Below are 24,117 nucleotides of genomic sequence, written 5' to 3' on the forward strand. Positions count from 1 at the left end.
AGGTCGGGGATCATACGAAGCTCTAGGGGCAGCTCATTCCAGAGGGCTGGTACCCCCACAGAAAAGGCTCTCCCCCTGGGTGTCACCAGTCGACATTGTTTGGCCGACGGCACCCTGAGGAGCCCTCTCTGTGGGAGCGTATTGGCCAGTGGGAGGCTATTGGTGGCAGAAGGCAATCTCGTATATACCCAGGTCCTAAGCCATGGAGCGCTTTAAAGGTTCCCTGGAGGACAGGGAAGCCTGATGTGCTATGGTCCATGGGATCATGAAGAGTCGGACATGACTTAGTGACTGAAAAACAACAAATGCCTGGGGAACAAAAGTGGAGGAAGCAGTAAAGTAAGTTGTATATAAAATAGCTTAGTGTAAAGGCCTCCATTGTTATGGTACACACACACACACACACACACACACACACACACACACACACACTCAACCCATCCTCCTGTTCTCAGCAGAAGTCATTTTTCAGGAAAAGAATAAAGAGTGTGTCAAGTTAAATGTAAAACTATTAAATTTTATCATTTTTAAAATCTGTCTGTTATAAGGTTATGAAGCATTATATGCATCCAAAGGGAAAAGTAGTAAGCACTATCATTTCTCCTGGTTCAATTTATAGTCTTCTTAAAATAATATTGTCTTTTTCCTATAATCTTAAAGTATAGTAGTAAAGTGCTTAAGTGCAGGGGTGGCCCCACCACATTTAATGCCCGAATGAGAAAATACAAAATACAATACAGATTGATGTCTGAAAATCTGCCATTGGGTATAGTTTACATTATCCTGTAACCTAGCTGGTATATTGTATTTCACATTGAAGGATCAGGATCTACACTTCAAATAACTGTCCAGCTACACCTATTTTGGAACTCAGCTCCAAATTTGTCCTTATCAAAGCTTAATCTAATTGTGTCAGTTCCTGCTGATAGTATTCTCTGATATCAGTTATAGTGGTGTTTTTTCTTTCTTTCTGCTACTTAGCAGAAGTGAGTAAAAACATGATTAAGGAATTTTATCTAGAACTCCAGAAGTTGTTTTGTTTGGGTAGTATTAATGTGTTCGCTCCTATTAAGAGTTTAAAAGAGAACAGTACAATCAACAGTAAGCCAAAACAATTAAAAAATCCAGCAGTTTCTCATGCCCTCATCTCTGGATCTAGATTAATCATTCCATGCTATCCCCCCGAAATTCTACAGAAGATCTAGATTTTCACTGCTCTTAAAAAACTAAATAGAGAAGGGCCAGTGGTGAGTTGCCCCCGGTTTGGAACGGTTTGCAAGAACCGGTAGTAAAACCAGTAGGAGGCCCCATCCACTGCCCCGGTTGTCATCATTGGCAATCTGTGGATGCGCAGAAGCAAGGCACGCATGCGATCCCATTGTGAACCGGTAGTAAAGGTAAATAGAACCCACCCCTGAGAAGGGCCATCCTTATGTCTGGGGAAAACTATTCTGGAAAATCATCATTATATATGGGGCTATTATTGAGAATAGCTTATTTTCAGACCCTTATGAAAACATTCTTATATGCCCTTTTTTCACAAATTTTATTGGAACCAGAGTTGGTAGTTTCTGAAATAAGGAATTCCAAAGTAATAAACAACTCTTTGACTTGCTCCAGAAGTTGACCGGAAACCAAAGCAGCCAATGTGGCAATCCTAGGCACATCCATAACTATCCATATGGTTGCATTTTGAATCAGTTGAAGTTTCTGAATAGCCTGGAAGAGCTGTGGGTTCTACTTGCTGTTTTAGCAGATGATGTGTGTCCAAGAGGACCCCAGGCTGAGAGCCAACTTTATACAACATATGTGAAATCCCAATCAGAGTTGAAAATAGTATATATACCTATTTTCATTTCATTATTCTATCCATTTAAAATTATGCCACAATTAATGTTAGAATTGCAACAAATGTTTGATATTTGTCTGAAATGTATAGGGTTTCTTGCTTGAGCAGGGGTTTGACTAGAAGATGGAGGTGCTTTCCAACTCTATTATTTGGTTATTTTAGATTCAATATATTAGCTAACCTATTTCTCTTGAAATTTTTAAATGATACTGATTTTAATGCTGCCTTCTAAATTCCCCTAATATATAATGAATTATTTCTGTTTTTATTGTAATTTTTTTTATTTGATTTATATGCCGCCCTTTTCCGGAGACTCAGAGCGGCTTACAGTGCATTAAGCAATAGCATTCATACTTTTGTATATTTTTATACAAAGTCAGCTTATTGCCCCCACAAACTGGGTCCTCAATTTACCTACCTTAGAAAGGATGGAAGGCTGAGTCAACCTTGAGCCTGGCAAGGCTCAAGGTATAATTTCACAATTATATGATGGAAGCTGCCCTGTGATGACTTTGTTGTAATATATTTAGCTGAATTTGTAATAAATAAGGACATTTGATTCTTCCAACATATTATTTTTCTACCTAAAGGAGGCCCTCTTTTGAGAAAAGATCGGTAGAAATTCCTTCCCTCTCCCCCCCCCCCAAAATGTGTAAGAGTCTCCTTGAAGAATTAATTAGAGCTGTGTTTCTCAACCTCAGCAACTTTAAGAAGGGTGGGTTTCAACTCCCAGAATTCCCCAGCCAGTATATATTAGACTTATGGTCATTATGTTCTCAAAGCCTGGCATTTGTTTCTAGAAAAAGAAATTTCATGCTGCAAATCTGCTAGAAACATTGTATTCTGCACAAAAAAATCCCCAATTGATGATGCCTCTCTGTAGTTTCTTCATGGTAAAAGTAAATGGATACAGTAATTTCCCAGGGGCAAATGAAACTACTATAGAACTGGGGAAAAAAATGTAAAATTATATGAGCTTCCTTTTTTATAGTTAAACGTATTTGCAAATTATTAAGGCTCTTATTTTCATACACTTGTATATATTTCATTTATGCCATATTTCAATATTTTCATAAATGCATTTCCTAGCAGGCATTTTCCCCAAAGTAACAAATGTTAGTAGGAAGTACTAGAGGATATTCCGACTCATAATTACATTTGGAAGGCAATCTGGCTCCAGAAACATGACATGTGCTTTTCAAAAGAACTAAAATACGAAATAGTGATTATCCCCAACTAACAGATTAGGGGCCGACTGCTGGTCAAAGGTGAGCCAACTCATGTATCATGTATCATGTATCACAGATTATTAAATGTCTCCAAATACATACATTTGAGGCCAATCGGCTAGGAAATTTGGACCACCTGCATTTCTCCAAAGTCCATAACACTCATCTATTTAACTTTCACTCATTCTAATGTATTGAATAATATCTGCAGCTCCAAACAGAGTCTATTGCAGAATTGACTTATATGCAAAATTTAACCTATCTGAAGCTAGAAGTCCAAGGATGTTAGTCATAGAGCTAAAACAAGTTTGAAACCAATGGTACTTTAAGTCCGAGTAAATAATATAGATCAGCAAGTGAATGCATATATGCTAGATTTGTATGATCTGATTCATAGTTCGATAACATCCCAATTTTACAACATATCCCAAACTACATCTATATAACACAATTACCATAACCAATCTTAATTCAGGTTCATAAATGGAGAATGCATGATATTCAACCAATAATTCAATATTTATTGAATTCAATAATTTAGTGGCTAATTCAAATACTGAGTTTGTCCTACAAGATATTATAGCAATAAGAGATTAATAAATCAAAGAAATGAATTCTGCATCAGCTGGAAATTTCAGATGTTTTTAGATAAATGAAATAAAAGTGAAAAAAAATTAATTAAAACCATAAGGAACATTTTACTCATTGGAGATACTATATACCTAATAACCTTTCAAGACTTATTGCACTCTAGGGATTATCACATTTCACAGAAGAGACAAGATTAACATATAAACCTCTTGGGCTAATTCAAAAAGGATAAAAAATAAAGTTTCTTCTGTGAATTCTTACAGAAAGAACTAGCACAAGTTTTCTTAAGATAAAATACACCAATGAATTGAATTTTTTCTTAGTGGGACAATCAATGTAGAACAGATCCAGCAAAAATGCTTTGAATAATTCTGTCTGCTTTTCTTGACTTTGAATTTACCGTGTAACCCAATTCTTGCTCTAGTGCATATTGGATATAAATACAATTGAGCGTGTCCAGAAATATTTCACAAGAAGAGTCCTCCACTCCTCTGCTCGCAACAGAATACCTTAGGCCACCAGACTTGAAATTCTGGCTTAGAAAACTTAGAACTACGCCACCTTTGGTATGACCTAAGCATAGCTGATAAAATCATCTGCTACAATGTCCTACCTGTCAAAGACTACTTCAAGTTCAACCTAACAATACATGAGCACACAACAGATAAAAACTTAAAGTGAACCGCTCCAAACTCGATTGCAGAAAATATGAATTCAGCAACAAAGTGGTCAATGCCAGTGTTGTGGCTCCATTACCTGAGCCTGTGTCATCGGCAGGAGTGGACTCCGATAGTGAAGGAGAGGACCCCCTCCGTCTCCAGGACCCTCCAGGCAATGCCTTCAGTGTCCGCCGAAGGGCAAGAGATAGGGACGGGTCCAAGCATGTCCATGCAGCCACAGGTGGACAGTGATGAGGGAAATGAGTCTTGGCTGGATCCTCGGCAGTGTTGCAGAGATAAGCGTGTGCAACAGAAGAAAAGGCGTGCCAGAGATTAGGCTGAGTCACTGGACCACACCCCACAGGGTATAAAAGGGGGTTAGGTGGCCATTCAGACTCTGTGACGGACAAAACTAACTACTATCGAGTCACATTGCATTTTTGGAAACAACATTATCGGCCTTGCATTTATTTTACGAACTGGACAATTCTTGACTTTCTGTATTTTGTTTATTGAGTAAAGTTCTTGGCAAGCAGCTACTGGGTTGCTGCCAAGCTTCTTATCGGAAGAATTGGTTGTCTGCCAGTTTATTTAACCCCCGGCTGTCTGTTTGTGTGCGTGTGTGAGACGGGGACAGAACAGCCTGGAATGCACTACCTGACTCTGTGGTTTCATCCCCAAACCCCCAAAATTTTAACCTAAGACTCCCTATTGTTGACCTCAACCCATTCCTAAGTAAGGGCTGTGCATAAGAGCACCCACGTGCCTACCCTGTTCTAATGTTCCGTTTAATTGTATTCATTTTATGCATTCAATTCATGCTTATACTTATATATATTATCTAATACATATTCGACAAATAAATAAATAATAAATAAATAAATAAAATAAAAAGTTAGTAGTGAAAAAAAATCATTGTTTTTTTTCTTCCCATTATAATCCACAATCAATACATAAATTTTATTATTTATGATCTTTCTATGCTCATCTTAACAAATAACAGTACTAATAAAGATACAAATATAATCAACAAAGAATATTAGGTATTCAACTCTGCTTATTACCCGTGAATACTCATTCATTTTTACTTTTGTAGAGGATGCACATTACCATACTACATTGGGATTCTCATGGAAGAAAGAATAAGCGACAACACATATTACTTTCTTGTCTCTCAATTAAAGATCTATTTTGCCTGAATTTTGACCTGTTGACATCTTCACTGTGACTTTAGTTAAGAAGTGATCACAACCTAGAGGCATTCTGCTAATTGAATTAATAGGATATTAAAAGTGAGGGGGTTACTCTTATGCTTATTGAAGCATTATAGCAATAATTTTTGCAAAGGACACAAATGGGAAATGGGAATAAAAACTAGGATAGAAAAATATAATTTTTGGTGCTCTGAATGATCCTACAAAAACCACCTTAAATAATAAATATTTTAATCTATTTCTGGCCAATATATGAAAATAAAACCAACTAAATTAAGAAATTCATTTCTTTTTTTTCTTTTTCTTTTTCTTTTTTCTTTTTTTTTTGAAGGGGGAAAATACCTTGGCAATTGCAAAAAGGACAAGTGAATCTTTCTTTCTTGACAGCTGTAGGTTACCATATTTTTTGGAGTATAAGACACTCCAGAGTATAAGACGCACATTAGTTTTGGGGGAGGAAAACAAAAATAAAAATTTCTGCCTCTGCCTACCAGCATCCATCGGTATTTATCTGGCTAGCATCCTTGCAGCAAACAGCAAACAGCCTGACCAGCTTCAGTTTGTTATCGCAGCCTGATTCAGCACGAGCAGCTGATTGGCGGTTGGATCAGCCTATCAGAATACTGCCAATCAGCTGTTCCAGTCTGCAGGGATCACCACAGCCCATCGCTGGTTCCACGTGTTGTGTTTTTGGTCTCCATGTGTTGTGATTTGGCCTCTGCGTGTCACATTTTTGGCCTCCGCACGCTCCATTTTAGACCTATTCCAGGCTGCTGGGATAACTGCAGCACATCACCGCCAATCACCGCCTCCGCGCATCGCGTTTTTGGTATGTCGCATTTTCGGCTGGTTCCGGATGGCAGGGAGTGGTGGCAGCAATCCCTGCTGCCTGGAACTTACTAAAAATGCGACACGAGGAGGCCAGAAATAGGGTGTGCATAGGCAGAAAACATGACTTGTGGAGGCAGCAATTGGTGGCGAAGTGCTGTGGTAATCCCACAGCCTGGAACAGGTACAAAATGGGGTGTGTTCAGGCCATAAACACGATTCGCAGAGGCTGAAAATGTGACACGCAGAGGAGGTGATTGTCAGTGAGGTGCTGTGGTGAACCCCGCAGCCTGGAACGGGTCTAAAACGGGGCATGCAGAGGTCAAAAATGCAACGCATGGAGGCCAAAAATATGATGCACAGAGGCGGTGATCAGCGATGATGTGCTGTGGTGATTGCCTCAGCCTGGAATGAGTCTAAAAAGGAGCGTGCAGAGGCCAAAACTGTGACATGCAGAGGATGAAGATGACTGAAGGGTGGGGGCCGGGGCTTAAGCAACATTCACTGTATAAGACACGCAGACATTTCTACCCACTTTTAGTGGGGGGAAAGTGTGTCTTATACTCTGAAAAATATGATAATTAGAGTGACAAATCTCCTCCTCACAAGGCCGAGTGAAAATAAGTGTTCCCAGACCTTATGGCAATGTGTTGCTCAAAATTCTATGACTCACAGTATTCCAGAACTGTAGTAGAAGGGAGGGATTAGCAAAAACAGGACACTTCTTTGACTATTTTTAAGTGATTTCCTACTGTACTGAAGCCCCGTAAGATATGTTTTAAGCTTTTCAGCATTCAGTGGATTCTCTTCGCCCTGACAATATTTGCGTGCCTGCAGGAAGAACGGGAAGAAGATTCAGCATGCAAGCTCCCTTTCTGTTTGTAGGATTTAGTAAACGTATTCACTCCTACCTGGGGTTCATGGAATTCTATTTCTGAGCCTTGATATCACATAATTGTAATATATATGATTTTAATCATTCAGATCAGTACTTCATGCCTCCACCTTCATTGGATAGATAAATTAGTTTGTTGCATTCCCACAGAAATATCTGAACATTTAGATAGTGTTTAGCTTCAAGTGCCTGAACAAAGTGTGAGAAGCCTAATTAACTTATTTATTTTAGGGTACAGTTTCCTTATTTATTCTTAGGCACACTTAGCTCAGTTCAACTACTATGATGATGTTGGTTAGTAAAGTATGAAGTGATACCAGCTGAACTGCCAATAAATGATAGACAGACAGACAGAAAATGCCGAGCAACCCGTCTTTCTATATACTCATCCCTTAGGAATGCTTTGAAACATCAAAGCTTGGGGATTTGTCCCCAAACATTGCCTGGGGATAAATCAATCCTGAGAAATCATTCTTTTTGTTTTTGTAAGCCTCCCAGAGTCACTGAGAGATTCTTAAATAAATAAATAAAAGTTGTCATCAGATTTAAAGGTAAAGACATGCACTTGTCATACAGTTTCCTGGAAACAGTATAAAAGTGGGTTGCAATTGCCTTCTTTAAATTTATATATATGTGTGTGTGTGTGTGTGTGTGTGTGTGTGTATATGTATGTATGTATGTATGTATGTATGTATGTATGTATATGTATATATAAAATTGCAGACCAACCTAAGGTCGTAAATTTTCTCAGTTCGGTATTAACAAGGTCTGACTCTTTGAGAGCTTTCATGATGAGCTCTGACCAATTAAGAAAGCTCCTTGCTCAGGTGAGAAGGGTGGTCAGGTCAAGTATACAATTTTCAACTATAGGAGCAAGGCTCCAGTGATAGCATGACTAAAAGGAAGAACATCATCCCTCTCATTTGGATGCAGTACAGCCCCACTCTAACATCAGCCTGCACTCCAAGACATAATGGTATTAAAACCAGAATCATTTAAGTACACAATTACCATATGCTTCAATATCCTACGCACAGCAGCAAGGCGAAGTGAAATTCTTTCAAAAGGTACTGTTTGATGGGAGAACCTGGTATGTCAGGGCCTCAGGGTCTCTGAGAACAATTTAACACCACACATATGATTTCCAAACAATTTAAACTTGACTACAGAACAAACGCATATTGTAAAATCTACATTTTCAGTTAGGATCAGCAGGCAGTTCTGATAGTCAGATACGGAGGTGCTTCATTAAATGGAACAAACATAAAATCTCAAGCAGGCAACACAGTATTATTAGCTCCACTAATTTCTACTGGCATGAACAGAGAGACGGTTTCCAAATTCGCAAAATGCTGCAGAGCTTATAAAAAAGATTCTAATACAGTAACTGCTGCTTATCAGTAGAGTAAAATTCACTTAACTAAATTATGCCCCAATCAGAGTTCCTAATCCCAGGGGAGCATCTATATGCATTTGGCTGAAAAGTCTATGGTCTTTTAAATCTAATGAAATAGATAAAATAAATTAATAATTCTGAAAAATCAGAAAGGGTATTTTGTGGTGGACATGGTTACTTTAGATCAGGGGTATCAAACTTGCGGTTCATGGGCTGGATGCGTCATGTGCTGGCCACGCCCATGCCTGGTTTAGTGAAGGGGGGAAAAGCTGCAATACATCACGTGACGCTGCCCTGATGCCCTGAGTTTGACATTTTAAATAAAGCACAACATAAAAGATAGACCTATGTTTCCCCCCACCTTCCATTGTATCTTTAGCAGAAAGCATCATCTGTGTTTAATATAGCTTATTCAGATGGAACTGAACATATTTACCAGGTGAATGAAAGAAAGAATTATCTTTCACCATGATGGTAATAAATTGATTTGCTCTTGAGAGACAGTGAGTTGTAACAAAAGTGCATATTGACTTTTACCTTCCTTCTGGTGAGAAGAATGAAATGTCAAGAGTTACTGCTTTAATATCAGCCAAGGCATTAGTTGTAGTGTAGGTGGATTCAGGATATCATTGTTCAAACTATGTTTCTAAATTCTGATGTGTGCTTTATTAAATCATTCTAGTACTTTTTTAACCCACCTTTTGAAGCTAACAATTTAAATCAGTGCTATATGTCTTTCATGATGTAAAAGAAGCAGAATTGTGACAAGGAACTGAAGAACACAGATTGTAAGTATTTTATGGATACTCGGTAGCAATTTTAAGAGACATACAAGTTTCAGGATAGTTCTTGTCTCACTGAAGATAAGAGTGTTTAATTTTTTGTTTAAGATGACAAGTATCACATAAAGATCTATTTAAAAAAAGACGATACTCAAGAATTGTGGAGAATCACAAGTAAAAGGGAAAGCAAACCTTTGCAAAGATATTTTGCAAATGATTAGGTAGCTTAATCAGTTACTAAATGATTAGATTGCTTAATAAGTTATATTACTAAAGTATATATGGAGATTCTCAATCATCCAGGTATGGTTGTCCCAAAGATGTTTTTTCAAAGGCAACTGGATTTTCTTGGTTTTTTTCCTTGAAAATGAAGGAAATTCTTCTGAACTGAAGAAGCTTCTCCAATGAAAAGTAAAATGTTTTCAAAGAAAAAACCCAAGGAAGTCCAGTTGCCTTTGAAAAGCACCTTTGGGTTATTCATAAAGTAATTCTATATATGTTAAAAAATACCTAAACTTCAACATGCCTACTTAAATGTATAATATATGGAATAAAACATCTGTTGCTTGTTACTATTTTAATCAGAGCCTATGGGGTTTGTATGGAGAATTAGTGCAGGGAAAGCACCTCAGAGGGAGACCACAGCTGCGATATAAGGATATCTGCAAGAGGGACCTAAAAGCCCTGGGAATGGACATTAACAACTGGGAAATTTTGACCTCCAATCATTCAGCTTGGAGGCTAACGACGCAGCATGGCCTTCTCCAATTTGAAGAGAAACTTGTTCGGCAGGCTGAGGCAAAAAGGCAGCCCCGGAACCAGCGAAATCTGGGGGCTGGGCAGGGGACAGAATGTAGTTGCCCTCAATGTGGAAGGGATTGACACTCTCAAATTGGCCTTTTTAATCACACTAGATGCTGTTTTAGGACCTCTTTCCAGAGCACAATACCATAGTTTCTTGAGGCTGAAGGATGCCAATGATGATGGTGAGGTTTACTTCCTTTGGTGTAGATAAAAAATGTAAAGCAGACTATAACTATTTTTTCAGAAGATTTTATATGCACTTTAACAAAAGTATAGCATGCTAATTATAAATATTTAACATATAGAATGGTTTGGATTGAATTTGCAGAGCTTGAGGTCTGCCACCTGTGTTACATCATGAAAAATATCAGAAAGTAATTAGCTAAGTAGGTTAGCACTAATGCCTGTATCAAGAACACATGCCACTAGAAGGGTTGGTTTTTTTTATAAGCCTCAAAGAAGTAGTTGTAAGTCTTCTTGTCCTGAAGCTCTTGTTGGACTCAGCAGGGATAATTATCAGTTTCAATTTATTTGGGGAGAATAAAACATTGGCAAGATGGTGGTTTTCTTAGATGAAAAAGATTATGTGGAATCATTTTAATTTGACTTGTAGGCTAAAAGTTCTAAATTGTGTTGATCAATTTCTACAGCCAAGAATTAAACAACATAAGAGATTTATTTGACCCATCAGCCTTTTTACTTCCACATATTATCATCAGAAGAATATTATGCATCATACCACTGGACAAATTACGCTAACAATGCCTGACTTTGTCTCTAAGAATCCAAAGAAACCAGTAAGTCTCCTAAAACAACTTTAGCTGTCATTAAGGATTAGAAGAATTTAACACATTTAAAATAAAACTGAGTTGAATGGAGAGACTTCCATTTAATAGGAAGGATATACATTGGAATATTTAAATTGCTATTGGAATGGTTGTACTACTTCTTACAGCTCTTAAAATTGTAATTCTTCAATTGATCTGAAGCCGGCAAACAGATGTGGGAATATAAGCATTCAGAAAATCCAGGTGGTTTACACGGATGCATTGGCACTGGATAGTTAGAATTCACATGATTCATTTATCACATGATTTAAAAAAATCAAATGCTATTCTTCATGCTCATGGGTAAAATGAAGAGGGTTTAAAAGAGCATCACTGAATGATGGCAAATAAATAACAATATCAAAATATGGCAAATAAATAACAATATCAAAATATGGCAAATATCTATTTTTGTTCTTAATTTTATTTTGGTAAAAAATCTCCATCTGAAAAAAGAAAAGAAAAAAAAATAGGCCTGAAAACATAGGAACACAAAACATTCAGCTTACCTGAATGGTAGGTGTGGAGCGATTTTTTCGTGTTGTAGTAGTGGCCATAGTCGTGGTAGTTTCCATGACAGTGGTGGACATCTCTGGTGGCATAGAGGTTGTGGGAGCTGTCCCCAGAATAGATGGCACTTCACCAACCAGCCGAACACTTCCATTGATTTTGATGTTGGGGTTGTTTTCTGCTGCCATGTTCAGCACTTTCAAGCCATTGTAATAGAGACCGGAAAGCTGACCTTGGAAGAGACGCCCTCTATCTTTTCCTCCAATGGCTATTTGAGCCTGGGTGTTGAAGATCGTTAACTGTCGTCCTAAGTGAAGGGGGGTGAACATTGTTATTGCCAGAAAAATTCTTCCCCCTTTTTTAAAAACCAAAATGTTTTATGTTATGTCCTGATTGAATGGGTGGAAGATCAGAACGAGTTTTCTGACATTGGTGGTGATGGCAATTGTGATGGCTGAGTGACTGGAATGCAATACTACAAAAAAATTGTCTCATTGTGTTACAAATTAGGATAAACCAGATCAAACAAATAACAATGGACCCAGATTTTCTTGGCCTTATTCTCATAAATATCAACATATTTAGCAGAAGCCGGGATTCCAAATTTCACCCAAGTGATGAACTCAATCCAGTTTTAAGATCAATCATTCTGCAGCGTTGTTTTTTTCCTGAGAATCTGAGAGAGTTCAGTTCAATGAAACTACTCTGATTTTTGCATATTATGGAATTGAAGAAAATTGGATCCTTGCATGGACTGAACAAAGACTGAATCCTGTCCTATGACTTGGAAAAAGATATAGTATTAAAAGATGGATAAATGTATGCTTCATGACTCCTTAAAACATAAAATAACTATATCTCTAAATGAGGATATAATCTGCATTTAAATAAAGTGCAACTTTAAGACAATATTGGATTATCATTTCTGTTGAAGAAAACAAAATATATCTTAAAATTAGTAGAAACAAACAATTCTATTTCTTGGGTACCTCACTTTCACAGTAAAACTCTATGCAGTCATTTCTACCTCACACTGAAGTTATGGAAATCAAAACAGTACCCCTTTGCTGCAGAAAACCAAATCCGAGCAAGAAGGATTCTTATAGCCTTTTCTTTAAAGTATCAGTTCCTAAACACAGGCTGATCTTTGAAAAGTAGCTTATGCTTTGACTAGTAAGCAATTTTATTGGAGGGACATTTTGAAAAGAGAGAATATAGTGGTGAACCTCAGCTCTGCTAGGATCTCAAAATGAACGGTCAGCAAGTTTTACAATATCATCCACCATTTTTTCCAAGGATTGTTTTTTCTTCACCAGTACTAATCATGTGTCAGAAACCCACATTTGATTGTACAGAATTATCATAGTGAATCTTCCTTGAGATTTCAGAAATGAATTTCCCAATTCCTTAAAGGAAAGCAGGAAGAATTCAATTCTAATCAGAATGGACCCCACAAATAACTGCCAATTCTTCATTCTACATACAAATCAAGGATGTATTCATCCCATTAATTCAAAAAGACAATTCAAACTTTGACAAAACTTTTTTCTTTCTGTTGTTCTTGCCTCATCATTTCTGGAAAATTAACAGAAATTTTCAAGAATTACATTCCTTCTATATATGATTTCTTTGCATTCAGCTTTCCAAATGACAGCTATAAATTTTATATGATAAATCCAATATGTAAACTCACCTGGATTTAATATTTATTCATGTGTTTTAGAGTGTATTAAATGTAAATGTCCACTAAATAAAGAACCATACTAGCCACATTTCAGAAAATAAAGTGGAATTAGTATTATTTCATTCAGTCCACTTCTCCCAACATTTACACACACATGTCCATTCCCTCCCCTCCTCCCTTGAACACTCACCACTTTCTTTCTCTGTTCTATCCTGATAAATGCCAAATTCTACTGTGTTGTAAAATAGAATCTAAACCCAATTACTGATTCCCTGTGATTAAAGTAGATCAGAATAGGAGGGGGAGCTCACCAATTTTGGTCGTCGTGGCTGGTCTCGAAGTCAAGTGGTGATGCGGTGTTGCATCATCTAATGGTGACGGGATGGGTCATGGGGAAGAGAATTGGGACAAGAGAAGAAATGTATCTGAAAGGAATTCCTATTCCCAAGGAGGATCCTAGCTAACCAAGCAAAGTAGATGTTTATGGGAAATGCTGAGAGTTTGAGGAAGCGGAATGCACATCTTCATGTGCTCTCCACTACCGTAACAAGAAACAGATCTTCATTAAGCAAAGATGGACTAGTGTACAAATGTAAAAACAGCAAATTAAAAGAAGAAAAAAATGAAAGGATTGATATACTTTGTCCTTGGAAAGCAATTAAATCTTAATTTTTGAAATCTCTTCTATTATCTCTTTCCTCTCATGCCCTCTTAACCTTATCATATGGATTTGTTGCATGTAGCTTGGGAGTGGCATGTTGCATTTATCTGTTGTGTGAGAGAATAGTAAATCTGGCTAGGCTCAATTTTTTAAATTAAAAAAATAATTGCTATAGTGATAATCTTACAGACATTTTTAGATTATAGAAAATGATTGTACTAATAAGACTATGTTCACTCCAAACTCTTTCAAGTAATGACATAATAGTATCAGCTATCACATGGAAAATTCTAATGGGCTCTCATTAAATTTGGACATACAATTCTATTCACAGGATCTTTTTTTTTCAGAGATACTATAACATTAACTGCATTTTTCTTTTCATTCTCATGCAGTGCTATCAGCTGGAAAATGATACTTGAGGAAAATACTTTATCAGTCTCTGCCTTTTCCATAGGGAAAAAATGTATAGGCTGTTTAACTGCCACAAAATTACACATAAATTAGGACTTCTGCTCAAAACTTACCCATGTTATTTGAATGGGTACGTTTCTGAGAGGAATTAATCAATTCCCCCAAGAAGGCTAAAATATAGAGTGGGGAAAATGTCCTAGCTTGGAAAGCTATAATAACCCTTAAGTAATTCAGATTTGCAGTTTGAAAGGCTCAACCAGCCTTGATATTCTGAAAAAGCTCTTCTCTCAATTCCTTTGGACATTTATGGCTTTATATAATACAGTACAGAGCCAGTCTTATTTTTTTTTAAAAAAACAACCCTTCCCCTTGTACCCTATCCCTTTCTTGGGGTCCAGAAACAAAAGCTGCAGAGAGGCAATGAGATTTTAAAACTTATGACCAGATTCTATGACCAACAGCCAGAAAATAGCATTTTAAAAAATAACTTCTAGAAACTGGAAAGTTATCTACATAATTTACTCTAATTTTCCCCTCAAACTATTAAAAATTGACCAAACACTGCCATGAGACCCAACTGGTATTCTGATAATGACATCCTTCATGTCTAATTACACATAGCAAAATTAGTGGATTCCCTTAAAACATACTTTTAGTTTCTTTAACAATCCCAGGAGAACCAAAGACAAAAAAAACTACTATACCCACTCTTTGGAGATCACCAAAAGATGGGTAGAGTATAATTGTCATATAGTATTTAGAAAAGAAATTGCACTTGTTGAATGTACCATGGAAGACTTGTCATTAATGAAATATATTTGTAGGGCTGTGCCATACTTAAGGGAGTGATGTGGTTTGGGAAAAAACACAGGTGTGCCTATAGCACCTGTTGAAAACACTTTCAGATAGTTTTTTCCTGGAGTTGTGCAGCTGCCCTTTGTATCTGCCACACAATCCTAGGAACAGATGTATTTGATTTAAGGAGTTTCCAAAAGATCCTACATGCAAATCCAACTTGTTCTGAGTCATGTTTCTTTCTTTGAAGGATTGTAAGTACTTCCCAGTGTGTTATAAGTAAACTGTTTTTAAATGGAAAAAATTATGGAATGTCTTTGGAAATTGAAAGAGACATGTTAGGCCATTGAGTCTAATCCTTGCTTAATTCTGTAATTCATATTACAGGATCCATGACAACTATTTTGACTTTGAACGTATCATGTGAAAATGACCATCGCGTTCCTAGTTAATGCTTCACCTATCAAAGAACCTTGCTAGTTTGTTTTGAGATAGAACTGCATGTGTCAAGGACAGATTTTGCATCTTACTTTTAATTAATTTCTTCTGTTTTTAGTTGGTAGACACCCATAGTATCAACCACTGTCTTTGACAATGCTTAGGTTATTCAGAAAACTCAGAGCTAAACCCAGATTTAGTACATTCTCTCTCACGGCCCATGATCTTTGGAACAGCATCCCCGAGAGTTTATGGTTACTACTCTCAGAGGATTCTGGAAGTTTCTTATACCTAGCTCTGTTTCCAGGCCTGGGGTTAGAGTACTTGTGGAGCCCATCACATTTTTGTGTATTTTATTTATTTGGCTCTGTCCTGGTGATCATGATTTTTAAATTACCAGCATGTACTTTAAATAGTTTTAAGACACCCAGAGTCTGTTTGGAGTAATAGAGCTTCAAAATCCAATAAATTAATTTAATAACTGTTGAAATTAGTCTTCAGTTAATTTCCGTCTTAGGTATTTCAGTCATGCTATGTTCATTAAGTTACTTCATAGATCTAGCTGTATAAAACCAAACCAAATTTGCATTTAATCTCTGATTGTTTATTGCTGTTGTTGCATGTAAGATCCAGTCTAGTTCAAAACCATTATGAATGGGCAAGAGAGGTTTAAATATTTACTTCACTGTTGCTTTCCAAAATTTGTGTCCTCCAATAGGAGTTTAAAAAGGCTGTGAAACTCCATTGGTGCTAGTGTGTGAGGGAGAGCAACTGAACATGTGTAAGCAAATGAGAAAGCTTTATTTGATTTATTTGTTTTAGAAATATAACCATGCATATTGTTCCAACATCCTAGATACAATTACCTGAAACAGATTACCTAATTTTTTTTAAAAAAAGAAAATGCATGTGTTTTCTTCTTGATGATTTTCTTCTTCTAGCGTAGCTGACAAGGCAGGCAACATATAGCACAGCTACATTTTATAACAAAACACTAACATTAAAAGTGTGTGTTTGCTAAAAGGACAATCACAGGTCTCTGGAGGATCTGCTTTTAACTAAAACCACTTGTGTGAAACATTTTTACTTGATGATCAAGTGGAAAACAATGGGAAAAAAGAAAAAAAATGTATAGAGGAAACATGCACAGCTGAAATGTCAGATCAGACCTCAATCTTTCCTAATGTGATAGAGCTCATTCTTACAAAATAAGAAAGTTAGTAAACGGTTTTGCATATATTCTCTATTTCAAAGGCATTACTGTAGTACTGGGAGCTCATTGTGACTAAGAGAATGGAAATTGTGTAGTATAGGTAATCCTCAGTTAACTATGGAAATTGGAACTCCATCACTAAGCAACAGGTTTTAAAGCTGTCTAAACTCATGTGACCATGCCGATTTATGATGGCAGTTCTGGCAGTAGTTGTTAAATGCATTGTGTGTGGTCATTAAATGAAACATCAAGTGACTGCAACTTATGATTTCCTCATTGACTTTATTTGCCAGAAGCCAGCAGTCAAGGTCGCAAATGTCAATCATGTGACTGTGGTTGCCAAGTGCCCAAATCATGATCATATGACTGTGGGCATGTTGCGACAGCTGCCATTTCAAGGATGAACCTTAAGTCTCCTTGCTCAGTGCCATTATAACATCAAACATAATTAAACAAGTGGTTGCTAAACAAGGACCAGTTGTAGATGAGGTTCTCCTTATTCCGTTCTTTTATGGTTTACATAAAAGACAAGCAGTGCTTGACACTATTTCATCCAGGATAGGTATAATTTGTAACCCTTTAAATCAATTTGATTTGGTTTTGAATTTAAAAATGTCCATATAATCTGGTTTTCCTATTGACAAAACAATAAAGGAAATCTAAAAAAGAAACAGAAAAAAGAAAACTCTGGCCATCAGAATACCAATTGCACTACAGAATGTATTGATCTGGTTCATAATGTTGAATTTTGGAGTTAAAGCTACAAATCTGTCTAAAACTTGTCAAAAATCAGCAGCTGATGGATGAGGTAGTTTTGTGCCATTTGCTTCCAAATCAGCCATCAACTGCCAATTTATTCTAAATTGGGTGATATACTGCATCTTCCCGCAGACAACAACATGTATGCTGGAATGTATTTATAATTATTTTCTCATTCTCATTTTTTCAGTCTGAAAATGAATGACAGTATGTAACCCTCTCCCACACTTGGGCGCTGCTGTCAATATACTGAGCACTGAACAATCTTTAAATAACCACTTTATTGCTATCCAGAGTTCATAATGATTATTTGTCCTGGCTTCATTCGTGAAACAGGAATGGGTAGCAGCAGATCTCTGAATTTTTATACATTGCATTTTAATGTTTCCTATTCTACAAAGAAAAGGAAAACATGAAACAGCAAGCATGTTTCTGGTATTTCAGAATAGCTGAATTTAGCATAACTGTTTGGGCATATATGATGCCTGCAGTAGCCCCAGTTCTCACTTCACAGTTCAAAAGTTGGTGCTTGTTTTCCATGCATCATCAAATGAAAACATGTGATTTCTCCCTCTGTCTATTTCTCTCTCTCATTACTCACAGACACAGGATAGCAGTGGGCAGAAATACTATAATGCTGGGTGTGTTACCGTAGTATAAAGACTATGTCCTTGCTCTAATCTGGCAATTTCTGGATGTGCTTGGCATGCAATAGCCAGAATTCCCAGCTAGCATTTCCAGTGATTATGGTACTTGGGAATTCTAGAATTACAATCCCCAACTACTCAGAAGATGGTAGAATGGAGAAGGCTTATGTTTAATGAAAAGTTATGTATAATGGGAATAGTAATACAAGCACTGGATTGTTCTTAAGCACTTGAAAGCCCAAATACATTTTAATTTCCTTTTGTTTATTAGCAGTTATGCAGTTATAAATAGATAACTGCCAACTACACAAGAGAATTAAACTTAATTCTAATTTTTGATTTTATACAAATAAAATTTGTGAAGTTGATTGATAGAACACATCTTTATGCATATTAATTAAATGAATCAAATTCCTAAGTAAATGTGCATACAGATAATGCATTGCTGAATTAATAGATTTTTGGATAAAAATTTACAGGAACAATCCATTTAAATTGTAAATTCTTGTTAAATATCATTTTGTTCTCTTCCCTTCTTTCTTCCCTATAATGGAGAAACAGCTTTCTCATTCCTTGCAAACATGCTTTTAATTCCACCCCCACAATTCAATCACTTTTAAAAAACCACTTAAGAATTTCATTATGTACTTAAGTGCCATTAGTTTTGCTGGGATTCAAGGACACCCAACTTTCTTGGCATGGCATCCATTGTGTTAATTGTAAATTATTCTACTATAGGTCCATTACGTCTGGCAGATAGCTACTCTCAGTGCTCTCTCTTTGACAGAGCAATCCATCCATCTTGGCAGCCATCAATTTATCATGTTCCATTTTGATAGCTATCTATCCTCTCACTCATCATCTTTAAGAGGTTGTCTGACATAAGACTTTCTTGATGCATTAAGAAATAAATGAATGACTGCATGGGCTGGCAAAGTGTAGATGAGTGAATAAATGACAGGTTGGTACCAGTATGGTTTCCCTCCACTCTATAGTTTATCAGATGTCCAAATAACATCGAATCAAAATACCATGTTTTTAAAAATCTGATATTATAGAAAATGATAGTATATCCCATTCTATGATAAGCTAGATAGTAGGGCTGTCATGCTCCAAAAAACAATTTGGAAGGAGTATGCTTCGGCCTTTACCCAAGCATGTGACCTCTCTGCTTATATGGCATGCATTTTTTCAGCCTTTTGTATGAACTTGAAAAAACTATGAGGGAGCTTTAATGAATGGAATTAAAAAGCCCATCCTTAATGTAATGCTTATGGAAGCCTAAAAGCAGATGTATGATTGCCTTGGTGCTGTGCTTATTTTTTGCATAAAGTTAAAGCAGATCTTTTGAATCATTTTTAAAGTGTATACAGCCCTACTAAATAGTACAAAATGATTTAGGATACTCCATGTCAAGGCCCACCTCACCCTGTGCTCCCTAAAAATGTTTGAGATCTCTGTGGTTTTCTTTAGATTGTGCTTGTCTTATGTGATTGTCTTTTAACAAAGCAACATCATCAAATTGTGTTCATCGTCATCACCACCATCACCACTGACAATGGCAAAAACATCAATTTCAGAACTCTTAAGACAGTAGACATGTAAATATCTTTCAGCATGCTTATCTCAGGCTTAGGAAATAAAGAAACAAAAGAGCAAAAAGTAAAACTAAAGAGAGGAGGAAAAAAACTACAAAACAGCAGCAGGTTTTCAGGCAAATGAGCTTCATCACAGCATTGGGCATGCACCGGTTTAACAAAAGCAAGGCCATTGTTGTCTTTAGTGTTAAAGGGACTTTATCCTTTTGAGATTAGCAAAAGAAAGTTATCCACTTTTTAGACCAGGGGTGTCAAACTCGATTTCATTGAGGGCCACATCAGGGTTGTGTTTGATCTTGGGGGCCAGGGTGGGTGTGGCCAACTTGACATTAATCGTGTCAGGGGCGCCAGTGGCAGCCCGAGTGCTCTGCCAGCGAAAACGGGGTCCCAATCTCTGTTTTGGCTGGGACGGTTCTCCCAAGCTCCATTTTCGCTGGCAGAGGGTTGCAGGAGGCCGTCCCAGCCTAAAACAGAGATTGAAAGTCCATTTTCGCTAGCAGAGGCACTGCGGGCCAGTTCTTCGAAGTTTCCAGGTCCGCCCCTTGGACCAGAACTAAGCATCCCATGGGCCGGATCCGGCCTACAGGCCTTGAGACTCCTATTTTAGACTAAATATATTTACATTTTAAAAATCTGTTCTCAAAGACACTGATCACATTCAGGAGTTTCAATCATTGTTTATTATGCTGCTGCCTTAATTATCAAACATAGCACTAACAGAATGTTTTAGGTCAGTTCTATATGTAGTGACCCATCAAACTAAATCACAATTTAGCAACCACATCTGACCATTGATCTTGGAGGTTATTACCTCTCTGGTTAAAAGATGTTTGGCTAGAACCTGGGAGACCATGAGTTCTAGTCCAGCTTAGGCACAAAGCTAGCTGGGTAACCTTGGGTCAGTCACTTTCTTTCAGCCCTAGGAAGGAGGCAATGGCAAACCATTTTTTGAAAAACCTTGCCAAGAAATCAGCAAAAACTTGCTCCTGCAGTTTCCAAGAATCAGACATGATTGAACAGAAGGAAAAAAAATGCACTTCAGTTTTTGCAGACTCTAATATAGGACAGCCTTGTTTTCAGTTTAGGACTGAAAGTAGCATTTGTAACTATGTTCTAATTTAAACTTCTCATCCAGGCTCCATTGCTAGTATGTTTTTGATTTTTCTATGGTCTTAACTAGCAATACCATTTATGTCTGGGAATCTATCAGCAATTTAAAATTTCCTGAAATAGGACAAATTAGTTTAGGGACACTATTTGAACAGTTTGAATTACATTTCCAATGATTCAGTCTATTTCTCTTGATTTGTTTGGGTAAATTTCTTCAAACCCTTTATCCTTTGCCATGGTTCCTTTATTTTTCCTTATTTTACTCTTATTTATGCATTTAAAGGACTACCCTCCCTTTAACACATTTTATCATATTTCTCAAATTTAGAGAGTAATGTGTGTGTGTGAATTGTTATTTTTATGCATAGACAACCATTAAAAAGCTTACCCTATCAATGGGGAAATAAATAATAAGTTTACTCAATGTATGCTCTTGAAATAAAAAACAAATCTGAAATTCAAATCTGAAAACAAATCTGAAATTCAAAACCAATTCTGAAAACTCCAATGTGTTTTTTCTAGCAGAGACACTTTAAAAAGGTAAGCAAAAGTTGGTCCAGGATTTCCTAAATTATAAAATTGGACCTGATATGTTTTATTTTATATCATACCCAAGCTGTGGAAAAAGAATCAGCTTTGTAACTCAGCTTGTGGTACTTAAACAAAATTTTTGTATTCAAAAGAGTCAGATTCAAAAAGGCTGATGACAGAAACTATGTGCATTATAAAATATGTAAAGTTTATCTTCTAACTAGAGGGTCTCCAAACTTGGCAACTTTAAGACTTGTGGACTTTAACTCCCAGAATTCCTTAGCCAACCAGTTCTTTAACTGATTAGTATGGATGTGGAACTCATTTTTCAACACTTGGCAAAACTTCAAGGACAAATTTCAATATGGTACACTATAAACAAATGTATATAGAGGGAAAAATATCTGTGTACAAAAATTTATCTATTGATAGGCTCTATTGGTTGAGATCATTATAAGTTAACTGAAATGGGATAGTTGGATTTAAAAATAGTTAACTTCCCCTAGAACACTCTTATTATAAACCAGGAGTGTCAAACTCGCAACAACACATTGTCCTCATGTGATGTATTGCAACTTTTCTCCCCTTCGCTAAACTGGGGATGGGAGTGGCCAGTGTGTGATGCATCTGGCTCTTGAGCCACCAGTTTGACACCCCTGTTGTAAACTCTATATTTATTTCAATAAGATTTGAACTATATCCCATGAGGAATATTTGCAATCAACTTTCTTTGGGAAGTGGTTTAGCAGCTGTAGAATTCTCATTAAACCATTGCAATATATTTGTGAGCATATTTGAGTTGCTTCTTCTATGGACTATATATTACTTTGGGAAATCAATGGATTTGTGAACTGTTAAACAGAAAACAAGCATGCTTGCCCTACATTTCTAAAATACAATAGTTTCAATCTAGAATGTCCACATAGAAATGATATTGCATATAGATGTATATTTTTTGCAGATGGATTCATCTTTGTGTTTAGTTAAGGTATGCATCAAAAGTCCACAAAACTTTATTCAGAAGAAAAATTGGTTGAGTTCAATGAGACTTACCCTTAGGTAAGTATAAGATATGTGTAGAGTGCAACCAAGGATGAGAATAGCTAGTCTTAAAATACAAATCAGTTACCTGTGGCTAGACTACTAGCATTCTCATTAATGCATCAATTAAAAAAATGTATCTGCAGGTCTGTTCTGTTGATCCAAATGGGAATACGTTATTGCATCATGCAGCAAGATTCCATGGCATGATTTTCTATATTATGTAGGCCAATATTTGTCAATTGTAGCAACTTTAACATGGCTGGCTAGGGAATTCTGGGAGCTGAAATCCATACATCTTAAAGTTGTAAAATTGAAAAACACTAGTGTAAACAATATTGAAACAAGGTGTATTCTGAAAAATACACATCATTTTTTCACTTTTCCCTATAGAGCTTATATGAACATTTAAATGCTATCCCTTAGGATTCAGGGGTTGGAGAAATAAATACCCAAAACACATTAGCTTCATTAAAATGATGAGGGCAGTCATAACTGTAACATTATTTAAAGGGAATGGGATATCTGAAAATAATGTTTGAACAATTAGATTTCTAAACAAGTTTAAGACAAATTTGATGAGATACATAGAAAGATGTAGATTATATTATTTAAAAATAGTTCATGCAGTGGTTATGTAGCCATAATACATGTTGTTTCATTTTCCTTTTTGGTTTTTAAATGGTGTCTTAGCTTTTGCTTCTTTCTTAGTTTTTTTATAGTAAACTTTGAATTTCGTCCCTTTAACTTGGTTTTAATAGCAATGTATTATAGCATGATTTATCAACATATGGCAGGTGGAAGTTGACACAAATTATAATGAAAATTAAAAGTCATTTATGCAGCAGGCGATTCCAGTTTAAGAAACATTTATTTGCAGGCTTTAAAAATGAGGGTTTAGAATCAAATGGATTTAAAATGAAAGTTTTAATAATGGTTACCTTTTTCCTGCAGCCATTCCTCTACGGGTCGGTTATATTTGAAGGGGATTTTCTGTTTTACCAATTGGAACGCAGTATCAGTGTTTCCTTTAAAGTTTAAAAAACAGCTTAAAAACAATCTGAAAAGTCAATGAAATTGTTAAAAAAAACCATCCTAAGTTACTTTGATTTATTCATTTAGTTATGAAGGAATTTAAACAAACATGAAGATATGTAGTTATACTTCTTTTAAAATGGTAGAGAATAGCACACTCTCATTTCTTGGAATTCTAGAAGAACATTTCCATGTTTCAAGCATGTCTGTTATGAAGAGTAGGTTTAACACAGAAATCCTTTCCACCAAACATATCAATTTTAGGAATCATGCTGGCTCACTTTTCTACACCTCCATATGCTTTTACATGATATAAATAGCAATCTGGAATTGTGAGAATGCCTGATCCATGCCCTCTTCTCGCCTTCATAGAAAAGGTTTCACGGAGTTAATGTAAGATACAGAGTCATGAGGTTGGAAGAACCTGGAGATCTTCGAGTCTAATCTCCTACCCAGTGTGGAAATCTTAGTACTTGTCTAAACAAAAGTCTGGGCAATTTTAGCACCTACAATCCCAGAAGGCAGGGTATTTCATTCCTTTAAAAAGTCAGAAAATGCCTTCTTATTTTGAGTTCCTTCCTCTTCAGTGATTCTTGTCCTACACTCA

The 24,117-nt window shown here is 36.5% G+C and overlaps 1 protein-coding gene across 34 annotated transcripts in view; it reads right to left on the reverse strand.

Annotated features, from left to right (window-relative positions):
• Positions 1 to 24,117, reverse strand: part of NRXN3 (neurexin 3) — a 1,299,896-nt gene that overhangs the window by 117,501 nt on the left and 1,158,278 nt on the right. For 18 of the 34 annotated variants that reach the window (XR_009621379.2, XR_015728807.1, XR_015728806.1 and 15 more), the window contains 3 exons: positions 23,417 to 23,503; positions 13,580 to 13,636; positions 11,584 to 11,891 (listed from right to left, as the gene is read on the reverse strand). Coding sequence is in view for 31 of the 34 variants with exons in the window: in XM_060687369.2 (XP_060543352.2) it covers positions 11,584 to 11,891; positions 13,580 to 13,636; positions 23,417 to 23,503 (452 nt within the window). In the remaining 3 variants the exon portion in view is untranslated. The remainder of the gene's footprint in view (positions 1 to 11,583; positions 11,892 to 13,579; positions 13,637 to 23,416; positions 23,504 to 24,117) is intronic. The other 16 variants (XM_087873420.1, XM_087873463.1, XM_087873411.1 and 13 more) reach the window with 2 other exon arrangements.

The sequence above is a fragment of the Pantherophis guttatus genome, chromosome 1 (assembly GCF_059756535.1).
Source record: "Pantherophis guttatus breed Tessera chromosome 1, ASM5975653v1, whole genome shotgun sequence".
In the NCBI taxonomy this organism is placed as follows: Eukaryota; Metazoa; Chordata; class Lepidosauria; order Squamata; family Colubridae; genus Pantherophis; species Pantherophis guttatus.